The sequence below is a fragment of the Oncorhynchus mykiss genome, chromosome Y (genome assembly GCF_013265735.2).
Source record: "Oncorhynchus mykiss isolate Arlee chromosome Y, USDA_OmykA_1.1, whole genome shotgun sequence".
Lineage (NCBI taxonomy): Eukaryota > Metazoa > Chordata > Actinopteri > Salmoniformes > Salmonidae > Oncorhynchus > Oncorhynchus mykiss.
The window spans coordinates 37,537,451-37,552,532 of NC_048593.1; the positions used below are offsets into that span (position 1 = coordinate 37,537,451).

The 15,082-nt window shown below is 48.9% G+C and overlaps 2 protein-coding genes across 3 annotated transcripts in view; both read left to right on the forward strand.

Annotated features, from left to right (window-relative positions):
* Positions 1-10,663, forward strand: part of ssh2b (slingshot protein phosphatase 2b) — a 43,601-nt gene extending 32,938 nt beyond the window's left edge. For both annotated transcript variants that reach the window (XM_036967361.1, XM_036967360.1), the window contains 9 exons: positions 730-795; positions 1,037-1,231; positions 2,475-2,568; positions 2,672-2,800; positions 2,999-3,045; positions 3,223-3,369; positions 4,275-4,475; positions 6,089-7,358; positions 8,585-10,663. In XM_036967361.1, coding sequence (XP_036823256.1) covers positions 730-795; positions 1,037-1,231; positions 2,475-2,568; positions 2,672-2,800; positions 2,999-3,045; positions 3,223-3,369; positions 4,275-4,475; positions 6,089-7,358; positions 8,585-9,079 — 2,644 coding nt within the window. In that variant the 3' untranslated portion in view covers positions 9,080-10,663. The remainder of the gene's footprint in view (positions 1-729; positions 796-1,036; positions 1,232-2,474; positions 2,569-2,671; positions 2,801-2,998; positions 3,046-3,222; positions 3,370-4,274; positions 4,476-6,088; positions 7,359-8,584) is intronic.
* LOC118945269 (protein phosphatase Slingshot homolog 2-like) lies at positions 9,083-10,669 on the forward strand. Its single transcript, XM_036967362.1, has one exon. It carries the CDS (start codon positions 9,084-9,086, stop codon positions 10,011-10,013), a length of 930 nt encoding a protein of 309 aa, XP_036823257.1. The 5' UTR covers position 9,083; the 3' UTR covers positions 10,014-10,669.
* The last annotated feature ends 4,413 nt before the right edge of the window (positions 10,670-15,082 follow it).

Consider the following 15,082-nt stretch of genomic DNA (forward strand, 5'->3'; position numbering starts at 1 on the left):
GGGGGACACGCACACCATACTGACAGGGGGACACGCACACCATACTGACAGGGGGACACGCACACCATACTGACAGGGGGACACGCACACCATACTGACAGGGGGACACGCACACCATACTGACAGGGGGACACGCACACCATACTGACAGGGGGACACGCACACCATACTGACAGGGGGACACGCACACCATACTGACAGGGGGACACGCACACCATACTGACAGGGGGACACGCACACCGTACTGACAGGGGGACACGCACACCGTACTGACAGGGGGACACGCACACCGTACTGACAGGGGGACACGCACACCGTACTGACAGGGGGACACGCACACCGTACTGACAGGGGGACACGCACACCGTACTGACAGGGGGACACGCACACCGTACTGACAGGGGGACACGCACACCGTACTGACAGGGGGACACGCACACCGTACTGACAGGGGGACACGCACACCGTACTGACAGGGGGACACGCACACCGTACTGACAGGGGGACACGCACACCATACTGACAGGGGGACACGCACACCATACTGACAGGGGGACACGCACACCATACTGACAGGGGGACACGCACACCATACTGACAGGGGGACACGCACACCATACTGACAGGGGGACACTCATCTCCACAGATGTATGTTTCACAGGACTGTCAGGAAAAGGGGACCTTGTAAATTCTTATGAGTGCTTATTTCTCTCTCGCTCTCTCTGTCAGGGGTTTCAGTGTGTCCACTGATAACAGGATCCATGTATTCAAGCCGGTGTCGGTGCAGGCCATGTGGTGAGTACACTTTTCATAATGTTATGTTTTTGGTTTGTTTCCACCGTGCTAGCTAATGTCTGATACACCTCTTTGTTATTTTACCTTGCATATCATTTACCTTTTGATCTTCTCAATTTCTCATCAATGTCACATTCTCCCCCCCCCCCCACCCATCCATGGTCTCTCCATCCTTCTCTGCTCATCTCTCTCCATCCCTCCATCTTCTCCCTCTCATCCCTCCATTTCTCTCCTCTCCCAGGTCTGCTCTGCAGTCGCTCCACAAGGCGTGTGAGGTGGCTCGTTGCCATAACTACTTCCCCGGGAGCCTGTTCCTGACCTGGGTCAGCTACTACCAGAGCCGGGTCTCCTCTGACCAATCACGCATCAACGAGTGGAACGCCATGCAGGACGTCCAATCACATCGTGCCGACTCTCCCGTGATGTTCTCTGACGTGTGAGTGTCATAAACGCGCTGCGTGACGCGTGGGACTCTGTTTATTTACCGTGTGCGTAATCACTACATTGGAAATGTTTATCACTTGGAGGTCCCATGATCAACACCATCGCCGATGCCCAGTGAAACAAAACGGATGTAGTCACAACTACATGTTGTTCAGATGTTGACTGAGCTACAACCAGCTTCAACAAGTCTTCCTGAAATGTCTCTGGTCCTGAGGACAAACTATTTCTGTCATCGGGTTCTTGTTTAACGGCCTAATTAGGTGAACGTGGATTAAGAGGGAGGGTTTTAACATCCGTGCTGTTTCTATGGACCTGAACGTGACCTTCTAGAAATAGTTGTTGTTGAAACCTCACACAGAGCTGGTGTACACTGTACACACACACACACACACTACTACATATTCACAGGTGTGTACCACACAATATTATATAGCTCTGTGGTTTATGGCCTGATAAAGGGCAGAAAGGGGAGGGGCGAAGAAAGGGGAGGGGCGAAGAAAGGGGAGGGGCGAAGAAAGGGGAGGGGTGAAGGGGAGGGGGGGGCAGAAGAAGGGGAGGGGCGAAGAAGGGGCAGAAGGGGAGGGGCAAAGAAGGGGCAGAAGGGGAGGGGCGAAGAAGGGGCAGAAGGGGAGGGGCAAAGAAGGGGCAGAAGGGGAGGGGCAAAGAAGGGGCAGAAGGGGAGGGGCAAAGAAGGGGCAGAAGGGGAGGGGCAAAGAAGGGGCAGAAGGGGAGGGGCAAAGAAGGGGCAGAAGGGGAGGGGCAAAGAAGGGGCAGAAGGGGAGGGGCAAAGAAGGGGCGGGAGGGGCAAAGAAGGGGCGGGAGGGGCAAAGAAGGGGCGGGAGGGGCAAAGAAGGGGCAGAAGGGGAGGGGCAAAGAAGGGGCAGAAGGGGAGGGGCAAAGAAGGGGCAGAAGGGGAGGGGCAAAGAAGGGGCAGAAGGGGAGGGGCAAAGAAGGGGCAGAAGGGGAGGGGCGAAGAAGGGGCAGAGGCGAAGAAGGGGCAGAAGGGGAGGGGCGAAGAAGGGGAGGGGCGAAGAAGGGGCAGAAGGGGAGGGGCGAAGAAGGGGAGGGGCGAAGAAGGGGCAGAAGGGGAGGGGCGAAGAAGGGGCAGAAGGGGAGGGGCGAAGAAGGGGCAGAAGGGGAGGGGCGAAGAACAGGTAGAAAGAAAGCTGGAAGGGTCATCGTTTGAAGTCCAGGAAGGAGGGAGGGTGATCTCACACTTCCCGCTGTGTTCCCAGGCCGACGGAGAGAGAGAGGACAGAGCGGCTCATCAAGACTCGTCTGAGAGAGATCATGATGCATAAAGACCTTGAGAATGTCACCTGCAAAGAGGTGTGTGTGTGTGTTCATAACAAGCTGTCATAGTTTTTACATTTCTTGTTAGTAGCGTGGTGGAAATGCACGTTGTGTGTATAACCTGCGTGTTCTGTCCTAGATCCGCACAGAGCTGGAGGTGCACATGGTGTGTAACCTGTGTGAGTTTAAGGAGTACATAGACAAGGAGATGATCCTGATCCTGGGTCAGATGGACAGTCCCACTGAGATATTTGACCATGTTTACCTGGTAGGTCGGTCGATCGATCTCTCTGGCGTTCTCGTCTCTGATTCTATCCCAGTCTCTAGTAATACTTATTGTTTAACTGGCTATTATTGTCGTCCATTAAACTGGCTTCCCCCTGACCTGAAAGTGTAAAGGGACATTGGGGGGAAAAAAGCTGGACTGGAGTGGAACTGATCTTAGTGTTTTTTTGTTTCCCTCCAGGGCTCTGAGTGGAACGCATCCAATCTGGAAGAGCTGCAGAACAGTGGGTAAGGCTTGTTCTAGAGAACTACTACTCCCATACTGCACTGCTCATAAAATTCAAAATCTCAATTCTATTGATATTTCCATTGCCTCTCTATCATGACAACCTGGTCACCTCTCTCCTGCCCTTGTTCCTCTTTCTCCCTTCACTCCTTCCCTTTTCTCTCCCTCATCCTCCTCAGTGTGCAGTATATTCTGAACGTGACGAGGGAGATTGACAACTTCTTCCCAGGTGTGTTTGAGTATCATAACATCCGTGTGTATGATGAGGAGGCTACAGACCTGCTGGCCTATTGGAACGACACCTACAAGTTCATCTCCAGAGCCAGGTGAGTCACTACTGGACCGGCCTCTGTGGACTCGTTCTCTTTCAACGCTCTCTTTTTCTCAACTCTCTTTTTCTCAACTCTCTTTCTCTCAACTCTCTTTCTCTCAACTCTCTTTCTCTCAACTCTCTTTCTCTCAACTCTCTTTCTCTCAACTCTCTTTCTCTCAACTCTCTTTCTCTCAACTCTCTTTCTCTCAACTCTCTTTCTCTCAACTCTTTCTCTCAACTCTCTTTCTCTCAACTCTCTTTCTCTCAACTCTCTTTCTCTCAACTCTCTTTCTCTCAACTCTCTTTCTCTCAACTCTCTTTCTCTCAACTCTCTTTTTCTCAACTCTCTTTCTCTCAACTCTCTTTCTCTCAACTCTCTTTCTCTCAACTCTCTTTCTCTCAACTCTCTTTCTCTCAACTCTCTTTCTCTCAACTCTCTTTCTCTCAACTCTCTTTCTCTCAACTCTCTTTCTCTCAACTCTCTTTCTCTCAACTCTCTTTTTCTCAACTCTCTTTTTCTCAACTCTCTTTTTCTCAACTCTCTTTTTCTCAACTCTCTTTCTCTCAACTCTCTTTCTCTCAACTCTCTTTCTCTCAACTCTCTTTCTCTCAACTCTCTTTCTCTCAACTCTCTTTCTCTCAACTCTCTTTCTCTCAACTCTCTTTCTCTCAACTCTCTTTTTCTCAACTCTCTTTTTCTCAACTCTCTTTTTCTCAACTCTCTTTCTCTCAACTCTCTCGCCACGTTAACTTTCACTCACATCTTTCTCATATTTCTAGAGATGGGTCTCTGTGTTTCTCTCTACCATCTTTTGTCTATCTCTCTAACGTCTCTGATCTCTGTGCTCCCATGTCATTACCTTAACCAGTTCTAGAGTGTGTCTGTGTTAAATAATGTCTCGGTCTGTGTCCCTGTAGGAAAGCAGGAGCTAAGTGTTTGGTTCACTGTAAGATGGGTGTGAGTCGCTCTGCGTCCACGGTGATAGCCTACGCTATGAAGGAGTACGGCTGGGACCTGGAGAGAGCATTCAACTACGTTAAGGAGCGACGTGCTGTCACCAAACCTAACCCCTCCTTCATGAGACAGCTAGAGGAGTACCAGGGCATACTGCTGGCCAGGTACACACTGCACTAGCTAACACACGTACCCATTCTCTCTCACACTCTCTCTCACACGTACCCATTCTCTCTCACACGTACCCATTCTCTCTCACACGTACCCATTCTCTCTCTCACACGTACCCATTCTCTCTCTCACTCAGGTTGCATTGTTTGCCACTTACAGCACATTAATACACCTAGTGAAGACGTTCTAAGCAGATGATAGTTGTGAGAAACACACTTTTGTTTCCATGAGACTGACCAGGTGAATCTAGGTAACTCTATGTTCCCTTACTGCTGTTAAATCCACTTCGGTCAGTGTAGATGGAGAGGAGACTGACCAGGTGAATCCATGTTCCCTTACTGCTGTTAAATCCACTTCGGTCAGTGTAGATGGAGAGGAGACTGACCAGGTGAATCCATGTTCCCTTACTGCTGTTAAATCCACTTCGGTCAGTGTAGATGGAGAGGAGACTGACCAGGTGAATCCATGTTCCCTTACTGCTGTTAAATCCACTTCGGTCAGTGTAGATGGAGAGGAGACTGACCAGGTGAATCCATGTTCCCTTACTGCTGTTAAATCCACTTCGGTCAGTGTAGATGGAGAGGAGACTGACCAGGTGAATCCATGTTCCCTTACTGCTGTTAAATCCACTTCAGTCAGTGTAGATGAAGGAGAGGAGACTGACCAGGTGAATCCAGGTGAATCGATGTTCCCTTCCTGCTGTTAAATCCACTTCGGTCAGTGTAGATGAAGGAGAGGAGACTGACCAGGTGAATCCATGTTCCCTTCCTGCTGTTAAATCCACTTCAGTCAGTGTAGATGAAGGAGAGGAGACGGGTTATAGGTGCCAGGCGCACTGGTTTGTGTCAAGAACTGCAACTCTGCTGGGTTTTTCACTCAACAGTTTCTCGTGTGTACAAGAATTGTCCACCACCCAAAGGTCATCCAGCCACCTTGGAAAGCTTTCAACACCTTGTAGAGTCCATGCCCCAAAGAATTAAGACTGTTTTGAGGCTGTTTTAACTTAATGTTAAGAATATGTTCCTAATGTTTTGTACACGTGTGTGAATTACCCATGAGTCAGGGGAACTACCAATGAGTCAGCGGGGCCCATGAGTCAGTTTTCAGTCAGCCAATGAGCAGCCAGTCTGGTATGGAGCTGGATGGAGGAGCCTACCAGAAACTAGTATTTAATGTTGATCTCTCGATTCCCTCTTTCTTCCTCTTCGGTCATTCTTTCCTTTCTCCCCCCACTACCCTTTCTCCCCCTCTCTCTACTACTCTTCCACCCCCCCCCCTCTCTCTCTCTCCCCACTACCCTTTCTCCCCCTCTCTCTCTCCCCACTACCCTTTCTCCCCCTCTCTCTACTACTCTTCCACCCCCCCCTTTCTCTCTTACCCTCTCTCTCCCCACTACCCTTTCTCCCCCTCTCTCTACTACTCTTCCACCCCCCCTTTCTCTCTTACCCTCTCTCTCCCCACTACCCTTTCTCCCCCTCTCTCTACTACTCTTCCACCCCCCCTTTCTCTCTTACCCTCTCTCTCCCCCACTACCCTTTCTCCCCTCTCTCTACCACTCTTCCACCCCCCTCTCTATCTCTCTACACACACACTACCCCACCCCCAGTAAGCAGAGACACAACAAGCTGTGGCGTTCCCACTCGGACAGTGACCTATCGGAGCACCACGAGCCACTATGTAAGACCGTCCAACACCCCCACACCCTGGGCCGCTCCGACCCTCGTAACCAGGGTAACAGCCCCGCCGCCCCCTCCCTGCAGGAGCTGCTGCAGCCGCTGGGATCCCCCTCCAACACGGGCCAGGTGGTGCGGTCCATCTCTGAGTGTGGGACCCCTTCTAGTGCAGGGAAGGTGGTACAGTCCAGTAGCCAGCCCAATGCTACTGCTACCCAGGAGAATAATCTGGACACTAACCAGGAGACTAGGACTGATGCTCTGTTGACCTCCACAACTGGGGACCAGTCATTGGGTACTGGGGACCAGTCATTGGGTACTGGGGACCAGTCATTGGGTACTGGGGACCAGTCATTGGGTACTGGGGACCAGTCATTGGGTACTGGGGACCAGTCATTGGGTACTGGGGACCAGAATCGTTCAACAGCAGCAGCTACTACTGCCTCCACTGGTTCCCAGGCCCATGGGGAGTCTGTGTGTTCCCAGTCACCCCCTCTCTCCAACGGCCTGTGTGATTATGAAGAGGACCACTCAACCCCTCTCCCTCAGCCGCGGGCGGCCACCGTGGTGCCTGACATTTCCACTGTCACCGTGGCGGAGACCGTGCCGGTCAGGCGCCCTCATCCGCCCCCTATCCAACACCACCTTGTCTCCCCCGCCGCCCTTCCAACCTCCTCCGATGAAGACGAGACTCCGAAAGCCAAGGAGCCGTCCACCACCTTGCCTAAGGAAAAATACTGCCAGCTGCAGGTGACACCATCCGTGCCTGAGTCATCGTCGATGACCCCGGAAACAAGCACACAAACTGCAGGACCACAAGAGCCGTCCACACCAGTGCCTGACAAGAAACTAGACTGTGACGAGCGGTTACCTGGGGCATCATTGGATAGTTCAGCATCCCAACAACCCTCCAGTATTGAGGTACTCATCATTAGCCAGCCCAGTGCCCCCCCTCAGGACCCTGCTCTCGAGGCGGAGGGGTCCTCGGCTCTTGGGACAGACCACATCAACTTCTTCAGCGCCAGAGAGAAGTTTCAGGGCCTGACTCAGGATGGGAGGACCCGTTGCCTTTCTGATCAGGCACTGCAGCAGACACCTCAGCCCATACCCAGGGATCCAGGACAGGAGCAGCAGCAGCAGGAGGACCCCTCTGTTGTGGCGACTGGGGAGGGAGAGGAGGAGGAGGTCGAGGAGAGGAAGAGGGTGAGACAATTTTAATGATTTTGGTCAAATCCTGTGATGGGTCTTTGCACTGTAATAAAGGCAATTTGTGATTTAATTAGGGTTTGACTATCTGTAGTTGCAATACAACTGTTCCACACAGAAGCATGTTCATATAGAAATACACTCACCGGACAGGTTATTATCCTGTTCACAAAAATGCATCGTTCCTACAGACAGTGAGGAGCTGTGGCTTGCTATTTAAAGCAGGCAGACAGGCATCGAGGCATTAAGTTACTGTTTGATTGAACGTTAGAATGGGCAAAACAGGTGTCCTAAGCAACTTTGAGCGTGGTATAATTGTCGGTGCCAGTATCTCAGAAACGGCCGCCCTCCTGGGCTTTTCACGCACGACAGTGTCTTGGGTTTACCGAGAACGGTACGATAAACAAAAGATATCAAGTCCGCGGCAGAGTGGGGCTAACAGGCGGGCCCCAAACAGACAGACAACAGTGCAGTACAACAGTGGTGTGCAGAATGGCATCACGGAATGCACAAGTCGTTGCTCTTTGTCACGGATGTGTTCCACTCCTAACAGCTAAAAACTGGATGTCTGTCAGCCTAGCGGGTTAAGAGCGTTGGGCCAGTAACCGAAAGGTTGCTGGTACAAATCTCGAGCTGACTAGGTGAAAAATCTGTCTGTAAGTCACTCTGGATAACAGCATCTGCTAAATCGGGGATTCCCAAACGTTTTCACTCGTGGCCCCCCTTCCAGCATTGGGGAACATCCCGCACCTCCTGCTAGCACCCACCTCTATTTCTATGGGCACAAGCACCGTTCATGACACCACAAACTGTTCACACTGCTCTTGTTGGAAAGAATTTAGCTTTAAAGCTTATTTCCTGCAATTCTACACATTTTGTCATGTCTAATGTGTATTCATGTGATATTTGAGTGACAAAAAAATTACAATCTATGGGCAAAAAAATAAATAAATGCTAACTAAGATGAGCCAGTCTGATCTGCAGCGACTGCATGATGCCATCAGCATGGAACAACATGCCCGTGGAACGTTTCTGACTGGTAGAATCCATGCCCTGAAGATATGAGTACCTAATAGATTCAGTTGTGAGTTTGTGTTCTCCAACATCGCCACCCAGTGGTGTTAGTGGGGATCTTAAGAAAATGAATTTAGGCTACCAACTTGCAAAATGACTACTTCTATATTGTTATTTATTGTACTGATTGCTGTTCTTCTTTCTCTCAGGAGAGCATTGTCTCTGTTCACCTCATAGTCACAGAACTGGAGTCCATGACGCACACTGTGGCCCCTCCCAGCCAACCAGAGCCTACTGCTTCCCAGGACCACGAAGTGGGTCAGTCAAACCAGGAAGTAGAGGGCAAAGATGCAGAGTCACAACAGGAAGTGGACGTTGTCAAAGAGGAAGTGAAGGACGAAGCAGAAGAGATGGAAGCAGTCTCCCACTCTCCTCCCGCCCCTCACTCTGCTGATTGGGCGATGGGCTCTGTGCGCCGCGTCACCCAACAGCTGGAGCAGCGAATGAGGCAGGACTCCCCTTCCCCACCTCCCCTCCCCCCCCACCCACCCCCATCGTCGCTCCCCCCTCTTCCCTCACTCAAGAGAACACTCCCCTCCTGCCTCTCACCCCTTCCCAGAGACAAACTCCAACCCCCAGAATGCACCACTCTGCCCGCAGGGGTCAGAGGTCAGCACTGTGCAGGAAAAGGGTCGGGGCTGTAGTCCTATGGAGGAAGATGGAGGACAGGAGGCTTGGAGAGAAGGTTTACATGAAGACAGTGTCCAAATGCACAAACACAACCTTGATGGCAGCCTTGCATCTACCCTCCACCCTACCCCCATGACCCCTCAACACTCTTCCCCCATCACCCCTCTCCATCCTACCCTAAACTCTGCCCTCGCCCCCCTCTCTTCAGTGGATTTCCTGTGTCTGGAGGGGGTGACAGAGTTTGAGTCGGGCACAGACTGGGACAGTCTCCCGGGTCGAGGACCCCCCGGTGACGACGACATGAGGGAGACATGGGAAACTCTGCGGGAGCTGGGGGCGTTTCTTCGCCAGGTGAGCGGTGGCGGAGCCAAGGTACCCAGGTGTGTGGGCCAGGTGTGGGGGGAAGGTACACAGGCGAGGCAGAAGAGGGTCAGGGGTGGCGACAGGCAGAGAGCCAGGGAGGTGGAGGCACGGATTCGCCAGGCTGGGCTGACACCGCCCTCCCTGATGAAGCGCTCTGCCTCATTGGCTAAGCTGGGCTGCTTAGACCTGTCGGCCAATGACCTGAGCAATTGGGATATTAGCCCCACCTCTCCGGCGACACCCGCTGTGGAACTTCTCCTTCCTTCCACAGAAGCTGACGAGTCCTCCAGGAAACTGAGGGTGCTGTTCCACAATGCCCTGTGTCCTTCTGTCTCGACCAGCAGGCAAGAGTCCCTCACCAACAGAGCGGAGAGGCCTTGTGAGAGCGGGGACACACCCTCAGAACACTTGCATTCTCCTACGTCCAATCAAGGCTGGCAGAAGGAGAAACATCCTGACTCTGGCCATGCCCTCTCGCTAACGTCTGACCTGATCTCCGTGGCAACACGACAGCAGTATGGAAGGACACACCCCCTACGTAGGCTGAAGAAACGGACTGTCAGCACCCTCTACCACACTATGTGACCCTCACTGTGTGTGTGTGTGTGTGTGTGTGTGTGAGAGAGCGTGAGAGACACAGAGTGATGAGAGCTGGTCAAACGCCAGCCACTTCCCTTAGCCCCTACCACCTTCCCTGGCAGATGATAGTCAGATGTGTGGACAATATGCCAGCCGCCTCTAGGATCATTGGAAGGCTCGATGGATTATAGCTTAACACAAAGCTGATCTCTTCAGGGCATCGTGTATGTAGTGACTCCTAGGATGTGTAATGTTTCTTGTTGCATACTGTATGTAGTGTGTATTTGAGTCATCATTTTAGGATGTGTCCTTTTTGTTTTCTATTGGTTGGAGTCTGAACTGTTTGTGCGGCAGAATATCTCCATAAGTTTTAAATTGTTTGTCACTTTTGTGTACATAATAGGAAGTGTGTGGGGGACTGAAAAGTGCAGTTTCTCCCTTCCCTTTCTATCAGAAATAACAATGATATGGGGAGGTTTCTCAAATATGCACTTTACTGTTTTTTGATTTATGTATGGTTCCTACCCCTGGAGCTTAATGTGAGTTGAATAGTTGGGAGTATTTTACAGTGCAGAAATGTCATTTCATTTTAAATCTGTAAATATTCTAATTTTTTTATGTGCTTAAACTGTGACCAATAAATAATGACAACTTAACTCCGATTGTTTCTCAATAGGACAACAAAGTAGTTCTTTACGTATGAAATATAGACATGACGAGAGAACTGTGTGCCATGTTGAATTCAATGGAAATGGTTCTGTACAGAACGACCGGTTGAGAACCGTTGTGATTATGGTGAGGGCAGATCCCATACGGTGTGCTGCATTAGTTTTGACATTTCAGATGTTCACACCCATATTAATCAGGCCACACCTCACCATCCAAACCACGTGTCATTCAGTATAAACCACACGGCATGGCAAATGTTGAAGCGAACTGAACGCACCCCAGTTCTTCCTCTGTCCTTTACTTCTCAAAGCTCATTGGAGGAGGAAGTCCGAGGGAGGGGACCTTGGATCCTCTCCTCCAATGAGCTTTGAGAGGAATTGAGAACTTATCTACTGTAGTGATATCTTCAGACACAACCTTTTTATTTTCAAAAGACATTCAAGAGAGAGAAATGGAAATGGCATCTTTTTGTAGCCACTAACTCTGCCGTGGTTCGTTGGAGAAAAGGCGAAAATAAGGTCTGTGATAAACACAGGCTTAGGAGACCTAATCGGTTCTGTTTGATAATCCTCAGCTAATGTCACTTCTTGAAGAATTAGTAAATAAAAAAGGCTTCATTAAGGTCATGTTCAGTGCTATTATCTCAGGACAAAATATTTAACATCTCTTCAAACTCAGACCAAATGTTCTTCATTTATCCTATAGGGATGGCTGAACAAAGATTTTATTGAGTTACAGTTCATATTAGTCAATTGAAATATTAATTCATCCCTAATCTATAGATTTCACATGCCTGGGCAGGGGCGCAGTCCTAGGCCCACCCACTCAGAATGAGTTTTTCCCCACAAAAGGGCTTTATTATAGAGGGAAATACTCCCCTTCAGATGATCCCGCCGGATGTGGAGGTCCTGTGGTGTGGTGGTCTGCGAGTATGAGGCCGGTTGGACGTACTGCCAACTTCTCTAAAATGATGTTGGAGATGCCTTATGTTAGAAAAATGAACATAAAATTATCTGGCAACAGCTCTGGTGGACATTCCTGCAGTCAATTGCACACACCCTCAAAACCTGAGACGTCTGTGGTGTTGTGTGATAAAACGACACGTTTTAGAGTAGCCTTTTATTGTCCCCAGCACAAGGTGCACCTGTGTAATGATCGTGCTGTTTAATCAGCTTCTTGATATGCCACACCTGTCAGGTGGATGGATTATCTTGGGAAAGGAGGTAAATGTGTGTGCGCCACATTTTAAAGAAATAAGCTTTTTGTGGTATGGAACATTTCTGGGATATTTTCAGCTCATGAAACCAACACTTTACATGTGTTTATATTTTTGTTCAGTATAATTTCCAGGTTTTAGGACAACAAACTGGTGAGCTCTTTGCAAGCCCAATCAATGATGACACTTTTAATCGTTACCATGTTTTCCACAGTGAGTCACTAGCTAAGTTTCCATCCAATTTGAGCAGTGGTGTTTCCACCAAACAGTCAGTTGCTGATGACGTGCTGTTTTGCACCGAATAAAAAACTCTACCGATTTATCACAAAAACTGTTCCGTTAAAAAAACAAATGTGCTTACTTTGGTTGAGGCAGTGGTGTAAAGTACTACTTAGGTCATTTTTTTTGTAGGAACCTGTACTTTATATTTATTTTAGAAAACTATTACTTCACTGAATAACTTTTTACTCCATACATTTTTCAATGCTTAGCAGGACAGGAAATTGGTCAAATTCACACACTTATCAAGAGAACAACCCTGGTCTTCCTTCCTGCCTCACATCTGGCGGACTCACAAGAGAACAACCCTGGTCTTCCCTCCTGCCTCACATCTGGCGGACTCACAAGAGAACAACCCTGGTCTTCCTTCCTGCCTCACATCTGGCGGACTCACAAGAGAACAACCCTGGTCTTCCCTCCTGCCTCAGATCTGGCGGACTCACAAGAGAACAACCCTGGTCTTCCCTCCTGCCTCAGATCTGGCGGACTCACAAGAGAACAACCCTGGTCTTCCCTCCTGCCTCAGATCTGGCGGACTCACAAGAGAACAACCCTGGTCTTCCCTCCTGCCTCAGATCTGGCGGACTCACAAGAGAACAACCCTGGTCTTCCCTCCTGCCTCAGATCTGGCGGACTCACAAGAGAACAACCCTGGTCTTCCCTCCTGCCTCAGATCTGGCGGACTCACAAGAGAACAACCCTGGTCTTCCCTCCTGCCTCAGATCTGGCGGACTCACAAGAGAACAACCCTGGTCTTCCCTCCTGCCTCAGATCTGGCGGACTCACAAGAGAACAACCCTGGTCTTCCCTCCTGCCTCAGATCTGGCGGACTCACAAGAGAACAACCCTGGTCTTCCCTCCTGCCTCAGATCTGGCGGACTCACAAGAGAACAACCCTGGTCTTCCCTCCTGCCTCAGATCTGGCGGACTCACAAGAGAACAACCCTGGTCTTCCCTCCTGCCTCAGATCTGGCGGACTCACAAACAAAGCGCGTGTTCAATGGTATCTGGATATTGGAGTGTGCCCCTGGCTAGCCAAGAAAAGTGCCGTCTGGTTTGCCTAATATACTTTAAAGGAATTTGATATGATTTATACTTTTAATTTGGCTACTTAAAGTATATTTAAAACAATACTTTTAATTTTATTGGAAAGGAGCATCAAGATGACCATGCACTGAAGATCATCATAATTGATTTAATCTTTAACAATAAACTCATGGTTTCCAGAGTAATAGTGGGACTCCAACGTTTCCTCTATATATTATACCAATATTTCCACCACCATTTCTTGCCCAAATAATTTGACACAAAAAATAAAATTGTACCAAAACTACTCGTTTCCATCACAGCTGTCGTGATAAAAAATGTTTATACGGTATGACTTTACTCACGTAAAAACTGTGGATGGAAATGTGGTTAATGTTCATTTTAACAGCATTGATGAAGACCACAATGAAGAACACTGTGCCAGCTTAAAGATCCACTGCAACCATTATCTAAATATCAAATCATTTGTGATTATTTTCAATTAAAATTATAAAAAAATACAGTGAGTTCCAAATGTATTGTGACAATGAATTAATTTTGTCTCTGTACTCCAGCACTTTGGATTTGGAATTATAGAATGACTACGAGGTTAATATGAGGGTATTTTCATCTGGGTGAACATTTGAAAGTTAAAAGAACTTTTTGCACATGGTCACCTAAAATGGAGGGGACTAAAAGTATTGGGACAAACTCACTTATACAGTGCCTTCGGGAACTATTCAGACCACTTGACTTTTTCTAAATTTTGTTACATTACAAATGTATTATTTTTTTTTTAAATGAATCAAATCTACACACAATACCCCATACTGACAATGCAAAAACAGGTTTAGAATTTTTGCTAATATATATAAATAAAAAACAAAACATTTACAAAAAGTATTCAGACACTTTACTCAGTACTTTGTTAGTACTTGATTATAGCATTGAGTCTTCTTGGGTATAACGCTACAAGCCTGGCACACCAGTATTTGGGGAGTTTCTCCCATTCTTCTCTGCACATCGTCAAGCTCTGTTCAGTTGAATGGGGAGCGTTGCTGCACAGCTGTTTTCAGGTCTCTCCAAAGAAAGATTAGACGGGGTTCAAGTCTGGGCTCTGGTTGGGCCACTCACGGACATTCAGAGACGTGTCCCGAAGCTACTTCTACGTTGTCTTGGTTGTGTGCTTAGGGTCGTTGTCCTGTTGGAAGGTGAACCTTCACCCCAGTCTGAGGTCCTGAGCAGGTCTCTGTAATTTGCCTCGATCTTGACTAGTCTCCCAGTCCCTGCTGCTGAAAAACATCCCCATAGCATGATGCTGCCACCACCATGCTTCACCGTAAGGATGGTGCCAGGTTTCCTCCAGATGTGACACTTGGCATTCAGGCCAAAAAGTTCAATCTTGGTTACATCAGACCAGAGAATCTTGTTTCTCATGTCTTTAGGTGCCTCTTCATAAAGGCCTGATTGGTAGAGTGCTGCAGAGATGGGAGACCCTTCCAGAATAACAACCATCTTCACAGAGGAACTCTAGAGCTCTCGTCAGAGGGTTCTTGGTCACCTCCCTGACCAAGGCCCTTCTCCCCCGATTGCTCAGTTTGGCCGGGCAGCTCTAGGAAGAGTCTTGATGGTTCCAAACTTCTTCCATTTAAGAATGGAGGCCACTGTGTTCTAGGGGACCTTCAATGCTACAGCGACCTTCTGGTACCCTTCCCCAGATCTGTGTCTCAACACGATCCTGTCTCAGAGGTCTACAGACAATTCCTTAGACCTCATGGCTTGGTTTTTGCTCTGTCATGCACTGTCAACTGTGGGACCTTATATAGACAGGTGTGTGCCTTTCCAAATCATGTCCAATCAATTGAGTTTACCACAGGTGGACTCC

Excerpts from the sequence above, each read along its gene's own strand:
- LOC118945269 (XM_036967362.1), top strand. The coding sequence starts at position 9,084 with ATGGAGGAAGATGGAGGACAGGAGGCTTGGAGAGAAGGTTTACATGAA.